Below are 20,691 nucleotides of genomic sequence, written 5' to 3'. Positions count from 1 at the left end.
TAAGAAGACGGCTAGTTTCCTTTTACTTTGTGTATTTATACATGGTTTAATACTAATGCAATGCAAACAAAAAAACAAAAAAAAACATTATATACCATGGATAAACTGCCACTAACTAAAAACAACAAAAAACAAACATTTTCTTAAATATACCATGGATAAACTGCCACTAACTCAGTGGAACGACTGTGGATTTCAGAGTCAGTCTTTCACTGGTCTTGTCCTGTCACACAGAGCACACAGTGAGTGGCACTCTAGTCGCTTTATCTCACTCCATTAGGCTCAGGCCTGGTGAGCACACAGGGGCCGACTGTGTGCTTAGGGCCACTTATCAGGGAAGAGGCACCGGGAGGAAGACTGAGGGAGAGAGAGAGAGAGAGAGAGAGAGAGGGGAAAAGACCAGAGGGACAGAGACGTTGATGGAGGAAGACAGAGCAGAGGAGGGAACAGGAGAAGACCGGGCCAATGGAAGGAGAGCGGCACAGCGAGGGTTAAAGAGTGGATGTAAAGAGTGGCGGGGAGCGGAGGCTAAGATGGCAGCGGGGCCTCCTTTAACACGCAGCTCCAGAGGAGAGCAGAGCCGCATGGGGGAGTGAAGGAGGATTAGGTGGGCCCAGGCGGCAGGAACCAGGAATCCCAACAATCTCACACCCCACTCCCTGGCCCAGACTCAGCCTGGGACATATGACCCACTCCGACAGTCCTTTCTCTCTGCAGCACAGAGCAGGGCACCTGTTTATTACTGTCTGTCTAATATGTTTGGAGATAGACCAAGCACTTGGCACCGAGCGGGTTGTTGTGTGAATACTCACACTTGTTTGGCTGCTGCGGAACGGTTATTTTGGATCTGTGTTTTGTCTTTCTTTTTTTTTAATCGCATCTCGCGAGTGCACACAACCAAGCCGTGTTTAGACAATAAAATGTCTCATTACTGACAAACACCTGCCTGGACTTTAGAGATGAAAGGCCAGGACTTAGTCTGACTGTTAAACAGTGCGCTGCTCTCTTTGATCAGACTGTGCTCTTATTAAGTCTCCTGATATCTGCTGCAATCTACCTGACTGTATTTGTTACTGTCTCTTCTTTCACACAAAAAGGTTGGTGGGTTTTGGAATTCAAATGAGGACAAAGGTGTCTGGTACTCAGTTCTGGCTGATATCCTGTCTGACTGAGGGCAGTGTGTGGTGTCTATTGGCTCAATACAACTGTTTCATGTCCGATGTCAGACCAATACCTTCTTTTGTCCTCCAGCATCACGCAGGCTGCCATTGCTGAGACATAAGTGTCTCTGTTAAGGACATGTCGCGCAAAGTTAAGTTGAGTATTTAGGCTGAGGTATCGGATTGGACGAACTTTAGTTATTTTTTTCGATAATAATAAACCGTGAAGTTTTGACCATTATCGTGCCAAAACCAATCCTGAGTAACATATGCTAATTTTTGAAAACTTCTGACAATACGGCACCAGCCTTGAACACTATATATTTACAATGACTCAGTGACCAATGCTGCACGGAGAGTGTGTTGCTACACAGTCAACTGTAGACAGTTTCCCCTACACCCCATTATGTAATCTGTGTTTCTGATATTTCATGGTCTTCATCAGTCAACAGTGAGGTGCATCCTGACACTCCCTGAACGCCTCCCCCTCAACCTTCCCGCATTCCACTGTGGGAAAAAAAAGAACTACCTCCTACCTGCTCAATGTGAACCACTGACAGAGATGAAGTATTATCGTTTGGAGCTGAACCAGATACAGATGTTCATTAAGAGAAGTCACGTTAAAGTCACGTTAGTCAAGTTGTTCGGCGCTGACCTGATGTCGCGGTGACAGCACAGACGACCAACAGAGGGGGTTATGAGCACATTCAGTCATTTTGAGACAGACATGCTGTCATCAGCAGAACTCTGAATAAGTCCCATCTGTGTCACAGTGATGATGATGATGGTGATGAAGATACCCGAGTCTGGCGCTGAGTGCACCTCGAGGAACCCTACACCAGCCTTAGTCTACACGGCAGTCTGCGGACCAGCCAGTCACCATGACACTGGGAAGCGCTTTACACCAGCGCCTTTGTCAACAAGGTCTTTTCAGGAGGGGGCAAACGACAGACTGTGATGTAGCAGGAGTGTTTAGGCAGAAAGGAGCGATTCAGTGAGGGGCAGGTGGGTGGGAGAGGAGTGGCTGAAGAAAAGAGAAAGGCGGGTGAGACAGAGGCGAGACAGAGAGGGTAAGAAAGGAGGGGAGGCAGCAAGAAGAGTCAGGCTGAGGGACAGAGAACCTGCCAGTGCTCTCTCTGACAGCAACAAAGACTTTTGACAATCCAGGAATATTGTCTGAAATCAATCTGTCAACGTGGAGTTGTTGAGTCTGTCATTAGGACTTGGTCCTCGCCCTTTCACGGTGACAATTTGTTCAGTGCTTTCCCACTTCAACCCTGGTACTCACACAGCACAAAGGTCACTGCCCTCTCTCCTCATCTGTCTGCCAGTCTGACTGTCTCTCACCGACGATGAACCGTCCTCACAGAACTGTGACGGCGCTTTGATTACGCTGATATGTACAAAAGACCAAGGGTGATTCCTAGATATGCCACCAACTCCTGTTACATCACTGACTGGTCAGAGAGATGAACATGATCTCGTGTCTATAGTCCTGTTCTTTTCCAACAATGTCCGTCTGCTTGTTTTATCCATTGTTTATTTTTATTTGCCACTTTTTTCACCATCTGTGCTCACTACAGTAGCACCACAGAGAGGCACAGATATGTTATTTGCCACAGCCAAGAAATAAAACCAGCAATGAAAAGTTAGGAAATATAAAATATAAAACACTGATAAAACAGATCAACATGTTTTCCAGATACGTTTCTGATTCTGAAAAATGAGATATCAGTGAAGGTTGGATCTGATTTTTGAGTTTGGCAACTGCTCAACCTTTCACAGTCCATGAGTCCATGAGCAATATCAGCAACGTTTTCAATTTGTATCAAACTGTTTTGTTGTGCTATTCAGTTTAGAAACTTATCAAATGTAGCTAGAGGAGACAGAAAGTTTCTGTCTACCTTGGACCAAAAGACCTTGAGTTTCTCTATGGACTCACTGTGACAGAGTGAGTTACTGTCACATAGTCTTAAGATAACATAGATTGTGACCAGTGAGTATTTTATTACATGAGTCTTTTAGTGGAGGGAAAATATCCGTTTTTCCTGCTGTCCTCACTGGTATCTACAGTCCAGTCGTTTCCAGCCTTGGAAATGTCACCACTAGTTTCTATAAGCAGACTTCAAACCATTTCTCTGACTTTGCTGTTCATAAAAATGATGCACATGTTTATGTGTATTAAGGGAGAGACAAAAAAACTCAGAAAACAAGTGTCCAGGAACATATGGAGACACATTTCCGTGCCAGGTGGGGACAGACTTAGAGCAGTGATCAGATTCTCCAGGACAGATGCTACGACCAGGTCTGAAAAAAAGGGCTGAAGTCGTCAAGTTTAATCCTCCGGGGACCAGAAAAAACCTGGAACAGATTTCATGGAAATCCATCCAATACCAATGAAGATATGGTTCTCAAAACTACAAAGATCACCCTCATGGTGGCAGCAGAGTAAATGTCAAAGGGTCAAACAAACCCTTGACTATATCTTTTCCTGGAATTCCAATAAGGACAATTTAGTTGAACTGTTGATCCACCAAACAAACCAGCTTTATTATTTTCCGAGTGCAGAGTGAGAGTCAGTCTGGTCTGTGCCACATTTAAACAGAAAGGACTGGTGCCCGTGGGTGCCTCTAACCCTCATGTGGGGGCAGCCCCGAAGCTCAAACTCAAGTCTCAGTGCATGTGGAAATCAAATCAGTTTCACTCCATGATGTAGTGAAATCCCAGATTGGGATTGCAGTAGTCCTGCAATAAAATATGACCCATTAAACCTTTTTGCTCCTGAAATGGATTTTCCTCTCTTGTCCCATTCCACTCTTCAAGTCAAAATGGGGACACATTTTTCCTTTCATTACAGAAATAACAGGTCCCCTGAATAAAAAAATAAATAAAATCGGGGCCTCTTTGCCTCCTCGCTCCTGCTTCAAACTCAGAGACTTTTGCTTGTGCTGCCAGAAACAGGAGCAAAGAAATTCCAACTCGACCAACAACCTAAAAAAATCCTATTTTCACAATACCTACGAGTCAACTGCCTATAGGCCAAGACTCTTTCTCTCAATGGGAACAATGTACTGAGAATTTCTGGAGTTGCTCAAAAGAATCTCTAATGAAAAACAAAGTGGAAGTGAAAAAGCCACAAAGCCATGTGGGGTCTCATTGAAGCTCACTGGAGGTGAACTGAAAGGAGGGACGGGGGACGGGGACGGGTGGACGGGGGGTGTGTCGAGAGCAGCAAAGGCCTCATTCACAGTGTGTTATCCTGTCATTGCATTATTCTATAGTATGTGTTTGTCGGTGTATGTGTGTGCCACATATGCATGTAGGTCTGAATGAAAAACATAAAGAGTGGTGTGTGATTGTCAGTGTATGTGTGTGTCACATATGCATATAGGTCTGAATGAAAAACATAAAGAGTGAGAGAGAGAGAGAGAACACCACAGTGTTCATTTGTTCATTTCTGGTTCTGTATTAAAACAGAAACAATGAAAGACTTGACGGTGAAGAACCTTGTCCTAAAATGACACATCACCGCTGCCTGATGCAGGTTTGTCTATTCTGATGTGTCAGAGCGAACCTTTAGCCGTGAACACTAAAGCACGCTGTGGCATGTACAGTAAACAAGCACATAGAATAAGATGGGACAGATGATATTTCTGCACGTTAACACAGCCTTTGTTCACTAACATCACAATGTCATCTGCCGGACTCGTCCAAACCTGTTTGGACTGGAGAAACATCGAGACGTCTGCCATCACGTGAATACAGTAGATACACTATATCTTTGTGAAACACCCAAAATGTCATTAGAGTTATTAAAGGCATATGTGTTGTGTGGTACGATGAAGGGTTGGCACGTTTCACCTCAGGTTTGAATTTCCTTTGAAACAATGTAGCAGAAGGTAAAACTGAAGGGTATGAATCACCTCAGGACGTCTGTCCTCCTGGGTGAACCTGAACCAAACATGTGCACACTGTTCACTCGTCTTACTGTAAGTGACCCCATGCCCCCCCAAATATGACCCCAAAGCATCTGAACAGTGTAGATCTAAAATAAAAATAAAAAAGATCTAACGAACAATCTTCTTTCCTCGGACAAAAATGTACCAAACCCTAACTAGAAAGTTGTGAGGTTTCTTTGACAACGACGAAAACGTACAGATGTTTTAGTTTAGCTAATGAAAACTGGATGAAAAAAACTGGTAGAGACAAAGTGACTGATAATGTCATGAAAGCCAATCAGAGCCTTGTTCGCTGACAAGAAGGCGGGACATCAAAATCATCATAGTAGTATAAAAAGTAAAAATCAGTATGAAGGCGGGAAAAGAATACTGAAATTTCGTGACCAACAGACTGGTATATTTTTGGTGGAAAACCACATTAATTAACTAATCAGCATTAAGGAGTCATTGCTAGAAGAACACGATGGAGAAGCAGGAAAAACAAAAGAAAAAGCTGTTGCTCTAGGCGACAGGTCAAATCTACAACAATATTTCTGACTTCCTACTTGTTTTCTGTTGAATTTCACTGTGTGACTTGACTGAATGAACAGCTGCAGAGCACAGAATGAAACACTAGTGAGGTAGGAGGGTTGTGGGTCTCCCCTTTCTCCCCCTTCCATTCTCCCTCTTTTGCTTTTCAAAAGACGAAAGAAAACAGTCACGTTGGAGGAACGGAGGAGGCTGTGAAAAAGGGGTTGCACAAAGCAAACACGTCCAACTGTGGGGCTGAGGTGTTATTGTAAGGTCACTTGTAAGGTTCCAGCCAGGCAGTCCCTCACCACCAACAACAGGCTCGCTTCCAGTGGCTCAGTCCACACTCTCTCTGTCCAGGGATGAAACATGGCAGCCTCAGTGTGTGGTGTCTAACGTCGGAGGAATCTCCAAAAAGCTGTCAATTAGCAGTAATCCCGTATTAATATGTCTGCTGCGCTACAAAGGGTGAGGAAGGAGGAGACGTGTTGGTTACTGTCTGAATGGGAAGAACACAACACCTGTATTTTGGACTTTTGTAAACAGCTCAGTGGGTTTGGTAAAAAGTTAACAGGACTAAAAGGAATTCTATTCAACGCTGCCTGAGTCAGCCAGCAGGAAGTGAGTGTGTGGTCTGAAAACACTCCCTTTGCCCAAACAAACTAATCAGCATGGTATACACACAGACCTTCATACGATTCAGTGGGGTTTTCTAAGCACATGGGAGGTACGCTGATAGGAGCGTTAGCATACAGCTGACAGTGACAAACAGGGAGCGGGGACAATACCTTGTTGAAATTCCACATGAACGCTAATTGAAGAGGCCATTAAAGTCACTCAAATGAGGGGAGTGTTGCTCACAGGGGGGGTTATACGACCCTGCTAAAACAAACACCAACTGACCTCCATCATGACTACTTATCACAGCTACGGCCCTGTCCTTTCTTTCCCTTGTGAGGGGTGAAGTCTGACACATTCCACTCTGCCAATGTTTCCTCCAGGACTGACGGGGTCAGTGGTACGTGCTGATAGATTGGGAACACGGAGTGTTGCGGTTGTGGTTACACTATTTCCGTGATAGAAACAGAGGGATCATAGAAGGGGAATATTATTTCCACCTGGTTCCAGAGAGGGAGATGGAGGTGGAGCAGGAAAAGTGGTTGGTGCACCTCTGAGGTTTTTTTCAAATTGCCCTGCGCTGCTTGGACGTCTCGTTATAACGACTTTTCTCAAGGTAATTTCAGCCCAGTTAATAAAACACACACACACACACATGCTTCAGCACGGCAGAGCACTCATTCAATCTCGTAACTTCTTCTCACGCACCTCTAAATAGCAGTGCCTTTAGTAAAGCTCGTCCCCTCGGTGTGTGCTGCGAGCGCTGAGGGACGAGGAGTGTTTAAAATAAATGCCTGTTGCCCTGTCCAACCTGGTGGACCACCGCCTGTAATAATCCACCCATTGTTCTCCACCAATGGACCCAGACTCTGTAAATAGGGTCTACGGCGAGCTGAGAAAGGCTGGGTGGGAGTAAAGGTCAGCTCATGCCTTGTTTTAACGACAGCCCATTAACTTAACTCACTTCCTTCAACTTTACACTGGTAATAAAGCGGAGGAAACGCACGGAGACGCAGAGAAAAGGAAATGTAAGAAAGGTGGTAGTCAGTGCTGGTTGTCTGGTTGGGGGTGATGGAGGTAGACTTCACTGGACGTCCACCTCCGCACAACCAACAGAAACGCTAACACAAAATGTCATGTTTCCAAAAATCTTAACGGAGAATTAAAGTGTGAGTTGAGCAAGGATTGTAAAACGTGTGTTGCCTGCAGTGAGGAGCAGCTTTTTCAGCACTGCTCCCCCACAAACTGCTCACAAACCTCGCCTGTGTTCCAGAAACACCTTTTTACTATTCAGTATCCAGTTTAAAAAAAATAACAGGAGTTCGAAGCCTTTGGTTACTGAGAAACTAGCCTCATTATGGTCGAAGGAAATTCTGTCTTGGTGCCAAATGGCCTTGTGAATTTAAGAGCTCTTGGCACAGCATTTATCTCATAGTACCTTCTTGTTATGAAGCCATGATGTAATTTTGCTATAAAAAAGTATTTTTTTTCCTTATTTCCCAAATAGAGTTGCAAAGTTGTTTGCATCCTCTGAACCTCACCAGACGCTCCATGTGCTTAAAAACAGGCCGACGTGTACGCACACACGTGAATGTATATGTGCACAAACGCTCATTTCATGCTTTCAATTAGGCGACATGCTTACGGGTGTAGGCCAGATGACTGTTCGCCAGTTGTGGCGCATTTAACGGGGGCACCTGGTGCCTGGATGTTTCTCCCAGGGTGCATTTCTGCAAATCCATATGTCCAGGCGGCTGCATTCCTCAGTTAGTGGAGCCCGGCAGTCCCCGAGCCTGTCACCACATTAGAGTCTGTGCTGGGACACATCACTGAGCACCTCCTCCAGCTGCTGGGGGTGGCACGGCACCAAAGGGGAAGGAAAGAAGTCACTGGGTTTGGAGGAAGTGTAGGGGTTAGGCTGGGGGGGCTAAAGAAATCATTCTTGCCTGGTGAGTCGCAAATCTGAGTGAGGGGAGAGTTGGGGGGCGGGAGGGCGGCTGTGTGTAATACGAGGGCTGGGGGTCCCTGGTCAGATGTCGCCTGATGATTGACAGCGACAGGCTTAGATTGAGTTCACCCAAACATGTTGTGTTTCTCACATACATTGTCTGAAGCGTTTGGACAGTAAAGTCACACTCAGTTCAAAGGCAGCGTGTCCTTTAAAATTCAATTAACATTTGTCGAAGATGTCATCATACGTTGTTAACTTTTACGGGGACGATTTTACGGCCTCTCTGGCCCCGCGCTTAACTATAAAAACACAACGTTTTGAGTCCAACCTCGCTCCCGTCTGCGTTTCACAGCGACTCTGGTTGAACTGTAACACGGGACTGACTGTATCTCTGCTGCTGCTGCTCCAGACACTGTCAGATATCATTCATAACCATCTCACTCAGAGCCAGCTGCCAGCTACTACAACTGTTAACGTGTTCAACAGCCTGCGCGCCTGCAACCAATTTACAGCAAAATTATGAACAACAGTCAGTGAATTCTTCCGCTTTGTCTGACACAGAATCAGTTAAGAAGCCACCGCTGAACATCAAGCCATCGGATTCCCTCTTGGCTCTCTCCTTCGCTGACATCTGTTAATCTGTAAACATACAAAATTGCTTGTCTGATCTTATTTAGCCTTCACGTCTTGTTTACTTTGGTAAGGCATGGCTGCCATGCTGTGAAAGAGGCATTGTCCCCAGACCTGGAGATTTAATCTTTGCCTCTAAACTGACGCCAACCCCCTCGCCGCCCCTCCCCCCTCTGCCCTCCCACCAACATCACCATAACCCTGCGTCCTTTACCTAAATCTGCCATAGACTCCAGCAGGTAGACAGTGCGCCGATCAGACGCTGGAGCACAGAGAGCGCAGTTGGAGGAACGGTGTTTTCCAGTGAAAGCTCTTCCGGGGAAATCTGTTTTTCAGATTTCTCTTATTAATGTTGCAGTGAAGTCTCAAATTTTGGCTTCAGCCCTTAATGCACGCTGCTGGAATGCATCAGACATGGTTCAATAGTCAATGGCTGTAGATGAAATCATAGGAATTGTCCTGACAGTTACTTACAATCCCGTTGAGTAGTCCACTGTGAGATGACTAAAAAAAAGGCAAAGTATTGACACTGGCACCTTAAACAGTGCAGTCAGTTGTGGTGAGGCTGAGGTCTTCCACTCTACACTCACTGTTTGGGTCAGGAACACACATATGCGTGCTCACACACTGCACACACACACACACACACACACACACTTAAACAGTGGTGTGAGGCAGCCTCTTGGCCAGCCCCGGGAGAGCTGGACTCTTACGCTGACTTGTGTTCTTTCACCTTGGGAAGCTGAAGGATGATGTTTGTTTAGTTTAGCTGAAGTCAATGAGAGCACACACACACACACACACACATTCAGGCTGGACTGAAAGCAACACAAACTGTGGCCAGGGGTAGTCCTGCCCTCGCTGGCTTCTCTGCTCACTGTTGACTTTGGGCTCTGTTTAGACTTTTTTATGTTTTACTTTTCCATCTCCTTCTCAGTGAGAAACCTTAAAGAGTCAACTGAGACTCCCTTCATGCGCACGAGAAACCAGCAAGTCAACGTGACTCGAGCTATGAAAGCAGTGTCACCTTCCAGGTTCAAAAACATTAGGGAGGAAAGAAAGAAAGAAAGAAAGAAAGAAAGAAAGAAAGAAACTCTGAGCCGCTCTCACCTCTGGCGCAGTCTGACAGTAAGACGGCCTCGAAGAGGAACAGCACAATCTTCAGGACGTCCATGCTGTCCAAAGACAACTTCATGTTCCTGTAATCTGAAAGACACATGGTCATAGTGACACAGTGTAACATAAAGCACAAAGCTGGACCAGAGCTGTGGCTGAGGGGAGTGTGTGAGGTTCAGGGGGGGAGGAACGGGGGAGAAAAACGTTCTGGTCCGAGCCATTTATAGACGTTTTAATAAACTGATCAAAAAAACGTGAAGGTGTTATATAATAACACCAAGGGACGAGCAAAGCAAAAGTCGGTAAAAGACATTAACACATAGTAATGGTGAAATACTTTTAAACAATATTTTAATGCCAGTTTAAGGTAAATAGTATTTTCATTTTTTCCGGATGTTGATAGTTTGTTTCTGTTATTTTATTGTGAGGTAACAAAGATGTTTGACATAACAACAGCTCTTTGTGATAATAGAATACTGTAGTCATATCAAACACAGCAACAGGTTCTCAGGTGTAGGCATCTGTAATCTTGAAATTAAATGTATAAAAAGAAGATTTATCGAAGTGAAACGAAAATTATAGTTCGTTCCAATTCCATTCCATTAAATGTTTACATTGTTTCACAATCTAGGAAACGTCATCTCGATTTTAAAGTTAGACATTTTGGTCAACATACTGAATTTTCTGTAGCTTTGGGATTTTAACTCACACTATCCATCCATCAATCCAACATATTATGAGTGAGGACTTCTTTATAAAAAAAATCAAATTTACAAAACAAAATTTAAAACCTATATTTTACACAGGTTGAATTAACATCAATATTTTTATTTTAAATATGAAGTATTCCTTATCAATTCAAGTTAATTTTATTTGTATAGTTTATAGTAATTCAAATAAAGTCACTTTTTATACTACGTTTGAATTAAAATGATCTCTTTAGCTGCTGTAGTGAAAAAACAAAACAAAAAACAGAGTCAATATTATCATATCATATTGAGTTTATATTTATTTATATAAAGTTCAATCAAGGTCCCAGCTGTGGAGTTTATCAACCACGAGGTAAAATTAGGGTTTTATTGACGTTAGCATAGCACGGTAACGTTATATCGGCTAAAAGTTCAAGCAGCCTATCACGGCTAACTGTACATTCAACGGTCAACTTTTAACCCCGGTATTTTCCTACTGTACCGTTTCTCTGACTCGCCCGTTGACTCCTGGAAAACTTCGCGCGCTCAATACGTTTTGAAATAAAAACACAACAAAACAAGTGTCATTTGAAGTGTGTCGGTTGTCGGTACCGTACCTGGACGGTGGGTGAACCAGGTCAGGCTTGTCGTAGCCTCTCGGCAGAAACGCTTCCAGTTTGTGAAGTCCGTGTTGAGTCCATGAATCAGGAGTGACAGTGTTGGACTGTTCACCCACACAGCACCGCTACACGCCGGCCAGCCACGGAGAACAGCCACGGCAAAGACCAACGCGTCCACGAACCACAATCAAAGTGACATTGACTACAGCACAGAGGAAAAATAAAGACCTTCCAGAAGTTCCAGACTCTTTTAGTCCTCAGCGTCCAGGGAGGACCGACTTTCTCGGTGTGCGCGCACACACACACACTCACACACACTCGGTCACACGCACACTCACTTACTCACTCACTTACTCACTAACTCACTCTCTCACATCGCTGAGGTTTGTTGTCCGTCCCTGCGCTGCAGCTGCTGGCCAATCAGAGGCCAGGAAGGCCGCACGCGCTCACACGCCGAGACACTCACGCGCAGCAGCTTCATCACACTGAGGCTCTGTCACTTTTTCTGTCTGTGCCTGTTTTCTGTGTCTGATTCAGACGGTCTGTCAGCTGCTCTCCGTCTGTGTTTGTTTTTAGTTGTGTTTCCGTCTGTCTTTTTGCACATCTATAGGTTTGTTTGTATGTCTTAATGTTTTAAGGACATGTCTGTCTCTGTTCCCTCAGAGCAGGGGTGTCAAACATACGGCCCGTGGGCCGAACCCGGTCAGCTAGGAGGTTCAATCAATCAAGTTTAGGAAAAGTAGGAAAAAATGCACCAACAATTCATGTTGGTGATGTTTTGACAAATTATATTTCATTAAATATTAATATTCTTGTAGTTATTTGAAGTAAAACAAAGATTAGAAACATGGACTGATTGTTACCTATAGATAATTACATTCTGATTGTACTGGTCCACTGGTGCGGCCCACTTGACATCTAATCCGGGCCATATTTGGACCCTGAACCAGAATGAGTTTGACTGTCTTTTCTGTTTGTCTGTATGGTTAGGAATGTCTGTTGTCTCTCTTTTTCTTGTCAGTCTCCACGTGAGTTTGTATCGTTTGTCTGTCTTTTTGTTTTGTGTGTGTTTCCCTGGCTGTCAGTCATCCTGTCTGTCTGTGGGTCGGTCTGTTTCAAGTTATTGTCAGTCTTTTTTTTTATCTTTCTGTCTGTCCGTGTTATTCCCTCTGTCTGTTCCTGCCTGTCAGTTTTTCTATCTGTTTGTTCTCTCTTCTCTCCGTCTGTTCCCATGTCACAGGTTCTATCCATCGTTCGTTCAGTCATTCTGGTTGTCTCGCCCTCTCTACAGCTACTTTCTGCCTGTCTTTCTGTTTGGGTTGTCTGTCTCTCTTTCTCTGTCCGTTCTTCTTCAGACTCTGTTTAACTTTTTTCCTTTTTTTCTCCGTCTTTCTCTCTGATCCCCTTTGAACCAGGATGAAGAATCTGCACTGACTTTTGAAAAAAACGAGGGAAATAGTATTTCCTCTCATCAAATGAAATGAACCAATTTAAAGGTCCAGTGTGTGACATTTACAGTGGTTTATTGGCAGAAATTACATTTTCTGCCCTGATGTGTATGTGTTTGTGTGAGTTAAAAAAAATGTAAATAAAAATGAATTTTTAGCCTCACAATGAAGTTTCTACAGTAGGTGGCGCAGTAAAAGCCATTCGTGTACAGAACAACATTTTTTATTGTCATTTTACACTTGCAGTGGAACTCTGTGAGATGCTTGTAGGTTCCAAGTGTTTGTCAAAATGATTGACAGCTGGACTAATAGATTTTTAGGGCTTACATCTGGGCGTGAATCGTGTTTCCAAACGTACATGGATTCTCACACCACGCTTTAGTATCTATTGTTGTGGTTTACAGGGCGATGGCAGCGTCCACTGAATACATACCGCCGGCCGCGGCCAGAGCATGGGTCACTTTGACACTGGACGTTCACAGGCACACAGTTGAACAACAGTCAGAGCTGCTTTCAGGGCTTTTCCTTGGGAGGCAGGGTGAGCTGAGGATTCCTCCATCTGTTGTGAGGAGCAGTTAAAAGGAGCCCAGAGAGTCGCACACGGGAACAGCTGCTTAAAGTTTGCAGCTCTCTCTCTCTCTCTCTCTTTCTTTTCCGCTCTCTAGGTGTTACCTCAGCTCCCTGTTGTCTCCCCTCCGTGGATTGTTACAGGGAACGAAAATGGAATCAGGGTCACAAGTTTCAAATTTTACTGCCACGTAAATGGAGCACGGAACTGAACGAATGTGTTCCATCGGAGTGTCTGAACGATCCCGGGTCCGGCTGAGTCCTGAGGCCACGATTTGTTTTACTTTTAGTGTATCATTTATTTGTGTTTATTATTTTATATTTATATATTTCAGTAGTTCTCACATTGAACAATCATCACTAAGACCAACAGGACAAACACTCACATACAGATACAGTATATGAAGTAGAGAATCCAATGCTAATAACATTATTAGCCTAGTTTTAAGCCAAAGCCACGATGACAACAACTGGTACTGAAACCTCACCCCTGCACATACAGAGGTGCTCCGTCCTCGTACACGTCCACCTCTGCCCACTCTGGTCTGAGCTGCTCCATACTGGAAGAGTTTCCCCATGATTCCAACTCTCATTTTCAAGATGTGCAGTTTGGAGCCATGACTGCAGTGTTTCATAATATTCAGTTTTAAAAAAACAAAAAAACAAAAACAAACAAAAAAACATTAGATTCCTCATATACCACTGGAGGGAGCCCAAGTACAACCAGCGATACGTGTAACACAGTTTGAGAACCAGTCGTCTATTGTAAAGATGCTGAAATCTTAAAAAGAAAATACAAGTGAAAAACATGTGTCCCAAAAGTTAAGGCAGAGATTTAAAAACAAAAAGTGGTTTGCGGTCCCCGAGTGGTTCAAGAACTAGTGATTTCAATTTCTTGCCAGCACCATGTAAATGGTCATGAATGTAATTTGACTGATTCATTTAAAAACTTTTTTTTTTGCAATTTAAAAAAAATAGATCAATAAGCTTACATTTTCAACTCTAACACTAATGAATGCATTTTGTTGCTTATGCTTATGAAACGTATTGTAAAATATCATGGTTAGAATTTACAGAAATTACATGATGAGTTCAGCACTCAGCATGTGAGCTGTATGACCACAGTTCAACACTCAGCATGTGAGCTGTATGACCACAGCATAAGCATGTGCTGCCACCTTGTGGACTGCAGACTGGCTGCCGATTAGAAAACGCGAGTTCTGTAAACACGGTCAGCGAGTTGTAGTAACTGTTACAGTACGAGCAGAGTAACACGAGTTTTATCAAATCTGAAATCTAACGGTGAGTTAAAACTGTCCACTTTATTTCAGTAGTTTGCAGTGAAGACACAGAGACATTCAGTCTGGTTTTAATCAGGAAAAGTAATTTATTTCAATATACATTGCATTTAAAACTATATAACATTATTTATGTGTCGAGTATTTTACACAGCTCTTATCAGAGAAATAAACAGCAAATTTACAAAATAAGACCAAGCTCTGAAATAATGATAGGATTTTCTGCCCTTTGATTATGATAATGATTCCATGTCTTTTTTTTTTTTACATAAAGCACTTATAGCTTATCATTTTGTCTTTATAAACAAACCAAAACATATAACATCATTTTTCAAACTTAGTTCATGTGATGGAAATAAGCTTTATCCAAGTGTGGTTTCTGAGGATGTGATGCCTGAGGAGCCTGCTTTAAGTCAGAGCAGAACTTTTAACGTGAAGTAAAAGTGTTTAATCCTAAGTCCATGGAAGAAACCGTTCATCTGTTCAACACAATGGAAGCAGAGTGAAGAGCAAAAAGGGAAATCATTCGTAAATATTATCATTCTGTGAACCAAACATCAGCGTCAGCCTGACAATCAACAGGAAGAACTGGGTGGAAACAAAGATCAACACAATTTTTTTCTCTCCAAAAATGGGCTCAAAGTACACTGTTTTGGTAGAAAAACCGTCTCGAATTGTGCAGAATCACTGCGGTCAGCTGTAATGTTTGACCAGAAATAAGTTGGAAGGAGGGAAAACCAGTGTCTTGGAGACCGTGGGCCAGGAAATCACAACATGTTTGTACTTCTTTTTTTTTTTTTTCAAATCAAGATACGCCACTGAGCCAAGAGAGTTCAACTCTCCACTAGGGGGCCTCATAGCGATAAATGTTTAGAATCCTATTATCCATCGGGTGTGCAGCAGAGTTTGTGGGGAAAATTAAACATGCCATAATGCAAGTGTGAAAGCAGAGGGCGCTGCCCGTTGCGGTCAGTTGTGTTGGGAGTGGACTCCGTTTAAACATTCACTGATAATAAAACCTGGAGGAATTTCAATATAAAAGTGTTAGCTGTAACTCGTTACCTTAATGGGACTGGCAGCCTGGTCAAGTGTGGACATCAGTTTCAGACTCCTCTGTGTATCTGCTGCCAGAATGACCCTTATTTACATGGTGACGTTGACTTACATTCTTTTGATAAATCCAAGTCCCGAGGGAGTCCCTGGCACAAACGTACTGTAGGAAGCTCGCTAAAGCGTAGGAAAATAAGTCACAAGTCTTTTCATTTACACTTAAAGTAACATCAAACAAAGTGGTTTGTTCTGTTCTGTTTTTTTTTCTTTTGTATTTCAAGCTGCTACGCCACATTCTTGCCCAACTCCAGTCAAAACCTGCTACTGCCCCTTCGTAAACCTTCTGTTTCTGCAACCTTAATCACACAAGCATTTTTGAGTGATTGATGTCGGCTGGGCACAGAAGTCATGTCTGTGGTTCCGACTGAGGCACCGGTGTTTCTCATCTTCAGTCTGTGACTCTTGGGTCTTGGTGCTCTGTCAACCTCAATGGCCCAGACTCTGGCAGCGTGGCACTCGCCTTGTACACAACCCCTAGATTTGTCTGTTGCATACGTCCATGCTGCAGCGGGCTGTGTGCTTTTTTTATTTTATTTCTGTGATAATTTGAATAATCAGATGCCAGCTTTGTCACTGTAAAAGGGCGTGACATGGAACATGTAGCAGTGTGTGCACACCCTGACCGGCTTCACCTGACCGTAGCGGGGCAAAGGTGCAGAGTGGGAGGAGCAGCGAGAGCAGAAGATCTGAAACGACAAAGTACAAAACAACGTGTGAGTCATGGGCCGCCGGCTCGGAGCCATCTGTTTCCACAACAGTAACTTCAGCGGCGGCTCTCCTGCCAACTGGACTGCTTCACAGAGGAAAAGCTCGCTCGTACCTTCCCACAGCTCCTGCAGTGATGCTTCCTGCGGATGACAGTGAACGGAGCCTTGCAGGCAATGCAGGAGTTACAGGCTTCATCGGGGACCCAGTCAGGAGGATCTGCACGGCGCCAACGAGACACAGTTAACACAGAGAGAAAAAAAAGAATGGGCTAACATTCACAGTGCACTCCTGAGCGTGTTTTGATGACCTTCAAACTGGCCGTCCCGTGCTTTGGCCGCCAGCTCGGATGAAGAAATGCTTTCCTGACAGAGAGCACAGTCCTCCAGCACGGCACTGCGCAGGACAGGAGCTGCTACGACCACAGAGCAAGAAACACATCACACATCCCAACTCAATTAGAACAAATTATTCTTCAGAAGGGAAATAATCAAACATTAAGTTTTTTTTCCTTCTGTTATAAATATTTACTCAAATAAGGCAAATTTTTATTCTGAGGAATCAAGGATGACGGCTGTGTCCCCGTACCTTTCCTTTGATTATCATCGTCTCCCTCTTCAGTTTTAGTTGCCATGACTTCAAACAGAGTCTTGAGAATGCTGCGAAGGTCACTGGCATAGTTGGTCTGCAGCTGATCCGCAACACCTGCAGCACACGACGGAAATTAGATGGAGAGACAAAAGAGACAGAGAAGTCAGAGAGAGAGAGACAGAGAGAGAGAGAGAAAGTATTTACCTGATATACAAACAAAGAGACGGTGGATAAGGTCACTGCTGCTGTGGAAACGTGATCTGATCTTGTTCCTGTTGGCCACCTTGGCGTCTTCCAGAGCCAGCTGGATCTCTTGATGGTCCAGGTCTTCTAAAGAGCTGGGAGTCAGGCTGCTCACGGGGCTAGACGAGACGAGACGAGACGACGAGAGACGTCGTGAGACGTCGGGAGACGTCGGGGGTGGATCACAGAGAGAAATGATCGGAAAATGTTGAATAACGTTAAAGCGCAGAGATGATAGACTGTACGTCTCTACAGGTGTCACGGCTGCTTACTCACATACACAGAAATCTGAGACGCAGTATATGGAAGTATATGGAACATCCTCTACAGCCGCACCACAATCCACTACGTTACTTTATGTTTTCACAAAGATCTTACGTTGTCAATTACAATTTTCTGACCTTCATTTAAAGGCAACATTTTTTGTCGTTTGCAAATCAGATTAAAGGGTAAGCGTTAGCTGCCACCAACGTCAGTCGTCACTGTTGTCCTTTGTTTATCCCATAATGGGGAGGTTCACAGTGTGAGTCTTTGTAATCCACACACACTTCCATTAAGTATGCGATTCCTCTGGGGAATCGAACCCAGGGCCTCCTATGTGTAAGGCAGATGTGTAACATAGGCGTGATAACTGTTTCACTATGGAACTACCAAACCGATGGTGCAGCTGTCAATCAGACATATTGTCTACTCATCTTTATTATTATTTTCTCTAACTAATATCTACCAATAATCTTCACTGAAGAAGAACTGGCTGACGTGGCCATAGACATGAGGAATAAAGACATACAGATGGAAGTACGCATGTGTATTTCTCCCTTCACTAGTTAAACTAACAGAGCGGTTAAACTATAATGAAACACTGCTTTATCACGACAAAGGAAATGAATGAACCCTGACTGAACACCGTGAGAGACACTGTATTTGATGTCAAGATATTTTTGAGGTTGAAATGTTTCCCGACACTGAGTTGAAAGACGGCAGAGACACATGATTATTCGGACACTGTTCCAGAGTCATGAGTTACCTGGGAGTGTATGAACTGCTCGACAGACTACATGAAGTGACCGACACACTTTCACAGTCACTTCCTGACACAGAGCTGAGGGGAGAGGTCTGAGAACTAAAAACAACCAAATGAAAAGTAAAAACAAATTAAAAAAAAAAGAGGCGTAACAAAAACACAGCTTAGAAGCGTAAAATTCGTAAATAACAAAATGACAAAGCGACACATGACAAAACCAATGTGGAACAATCAATGACAGCAAATTATTCATTTAAACAAAGTGTGGATCAAATATGGAAACGTTAAAGTTGGAACGAAACATTTAAAAGGAAACAAGAAAGCTGCAAAATGAACCAATGGGAAATTAAGAGATAGCAGATGTCGCCCCCTTGTGGGGAAGGGGGGTATTGTAGTGCTAGGTAACTAAAACATTCGTAAGATAGACTTATCTGAACACCACACACCTGGACCTCCTCCTGGTCTCCTCTTTGGCGTCCCTTTTTTCTTTAGCTCCTGACTTGTCTTTCTCGTTCTCCTTGACCTTCTGACCTCCACTGGCTTGCCTTTTTATTCCAGTCCTTTGCTGTTGGTTGGCGAGGGAGGATCCATCTCCTCTACCAGAGCTACTGTCCTGAGCAGGATTCCCGGGCCCAGGAGCAAAGACCAGGCACTTCTCACAGAGCTGAGAGTTCGAGTCCTCTTCTGGTGGCTCTGCGGAGCTGTGGGACGACGGCGGCGTCACACGGGTGAGCTCTCCCTTACCGTGGGGCTCGTGGCCTCGCGGGGGAAATCGACAAGCGGAGGACTGAATGACAGCGCTGGTCGTTTTGGAGAACTTGTCCAACCCCAGGGCGAGACCTAAGCCCAGTCCATTGGTCTCAGCTGGGACGGGATCATCGTGGCCGTCCTCACAGCTCCCGCAGCAAACACACGAGTTAAGAAGGCAGTGAGTGGCCACCAGGGGGCTGCAGGGCTCAGCCTCAGAGGGAGCTGGACGTGGCAGCAGCAGTTTGTCCACCGCCAGCTCGGTCAAGCTGGGGGAGCGAGGGTTGAAGATGACGGTGGCCGATAACTTCATACCACCCATACGGTGGGCAATGACCTCGGCCGTTTCAGTGGCGGTTCCTTCTAAAGCCGTGTCCCAACCATTGGTGTAAGGCAGAGGTTCTGCACCGGGAGCAGCAGTGCATGTTGGGAGCTTCACGTGATGACAGAGTGGGTTTTGACCACGCGGCTGTGTGCACGGCTGATCCGACGGGTTCTCAGAGTACCAGCCGTTTCGTACAGAGTCCGAGCGAGGTTCTAGCCTACGCTGCACGGGCCGAGCAGAACCAGTTCCTTTGACAGAAGAGTCGACCAATCCACAGGCCTCTCTTGATATGCTGGTGACGTGGTCTCCTGCTGCATCGAGATCCTCCATGAAAAATACCCTGTCCTCCTCCTCTGTGGTGTTGCCCGTCCTCCCCCGGCCCACTAAAAGCCTGCGTGGAGACGTGTCGGTGCTGGAGGCCCCACTGGAGCCTCCTGTCCCTCTGCAGCGAGCCGGGGACTGACCCTGACTGGGAGGAGACAGCAGTGTGGACATCTCATCTCCTACAAGATATACCATCATATTGAGCTGCTCCAGCTCCTCCTCGTCGTACTGCATGGAGCAGGCCAGCTCCGCCTCCTCCGCCTCCTCACATAACAAGCCCTGTTCCCTTTCCTCTTCTCCCCCCTGGGTCTCCACCTCCTCCCAGCCTTTTCCCACCTCTGCCAGCTCCTCCTCGTCTTGACTGGGACAGACATCCAGAGCCAAATTCTCTTGCTCCCCCTCGATCTCTCCCTCGGAGGTGTCATCGGTGTAACTGCAGGATGACTGATTTTCTTGGACCGGCTCTGGGGCTCCGTTTGTAGCCAGGCCAGGGCCTGTGGACAACTCTCCGTCCTGAGAGATGCACAAGTTCTTCTCCAGTGTCATCAGCTCGTCCTCCGTCAACGTCTGCAGCAGATCTCTGCAAAATGAATGTAGCTTTTAATACAGGGAGAAAAAAAAAATCTTTAATGTTTAATATTCTTGGACTGTTACCTGATTTTCTTCAATAAAGTGCGGAAAGGCCGGAAGAGCTCCGACATGTCTTCTGACTTGCGGTGAAGGTTTAGAGGCCCTTCTGAATACACAACCAGGCCACTAAAATACACATAAAACCTGTAGGCAACCAGCAAACAAGGGAGAGAGAGGATGAAGCAGGGGACGAGCAGCACTTACCAAACAATGGCCAGTCGGGGAATTGTAAACATGAGTGCAGGTTCGTAGTCATCGATCATGTCCTGAGTGAGATAGCCCAGTTTCAGGGCCCTGAAAAACAAGGAGCGAATAATAAAAATAACCCATCCACAAAAACTGCTGCGATTCTGCGTTTCTTCAACACGAAGACTCTGGTCAAGGCTGCGTGTATTCACCTCTCCACCGTTTCACAGAAGAGCACGA

The 20,691-nt window shown here is 44.8% G+C and overlaps 2 protein-coding genes across 2 annotated transcripts in view; both read right to left on the bottom strand.

Moving 5' to 3' along the window:
• The window catches only part of LOC103377100 (fibroblast growth factor receptor-like 1), a 28,963-nt gene extending 17,277 nt beyond the window's left edge, over positions 1-11,686 (bottom strand). The window contains exons 1-2 of the mRNA XM_008307749.3: positions 11,251-11,686; positions 9,939-10,034 (exon numbers count right to left, since the gene is read on the bottom strand). Of these exons, the coding sequence (XP_008305971.1) occupies positions 9,939-10,023 (85 nt within the window). The 5' untranslated portion in view covers positions 10,024-10,034; positions 11,251-11,686. The remainder of the gene's footprint in view (positions 1-9,938; positions 10,035-11,250) is intronic.
• Positions 11,687-14,635: 2,949 nt separating this feature from the next.
• Positions 14,636-20,691, bottom strand: part of zfyve28 (zinc finger, FYVE domain containing 28) — a 24,056-nt gene continuing 18,000 nt past the window's right edge. The window contains exons 6-15 of the mRNA XM_008308147.3: positions 20,664-20,686; positions 20,470-20,559; positions 20,290-20,391; positions 18,686-20,215; positions 18,243-18,338; positions 17,177-17,334; positions 16,970-17,086; positions 16,692-16,796; positions 16,497-16,600; positions 14,636-16,362 (exon numbers count right to left, since the gene is read on the bottom strand). Coding sequence (XP_008306369.1) covers positions 16,231-16,362; positions 16,497-16,600; positions 16,692-16,796; positions 16,970-17,086; positions 17,177-17,334; positions 18,243-18,338; positions 18,686-20,215; positions 20,290-20,391; positions 20,470-20,559; positions 20,664-20,686 — 2,457 coding nt within the window. The 3' untranslated portion in view covers positions 14,636-16,230. The remainder of the gene's footprint in view (positions 16,363-16,496; positions 16,601-16,691; positions 16,797-16,969; positions 17,087-17,176; positions 17,335-18,242; positions 18,339-18,685; positions 20,216-20,289; positions 20,392-20,469; positions 20,560-20,663; positions 20,687-20,691) is intronic.

This window comes from Cynoglossus semilaevis, chromosome 1 (assembly GCF_000523025.1).
Source record: "Cynoglossus semilaevis isolate Cse_v1.0 chromosome 1, Cse_v1.0, whole genome shotgun sequence".
NCBI lineage: Eukaryota > Metazoa > Chordata > Actinopteri > Pleuronectiformes > Cynoglossidae > Cynoglossus > Cynoglossus semilaevis.
Note: the sequence above shows the minus strand (reverse complement) of the source record. Positions and strands in the feature narration are given on the sequence as shown.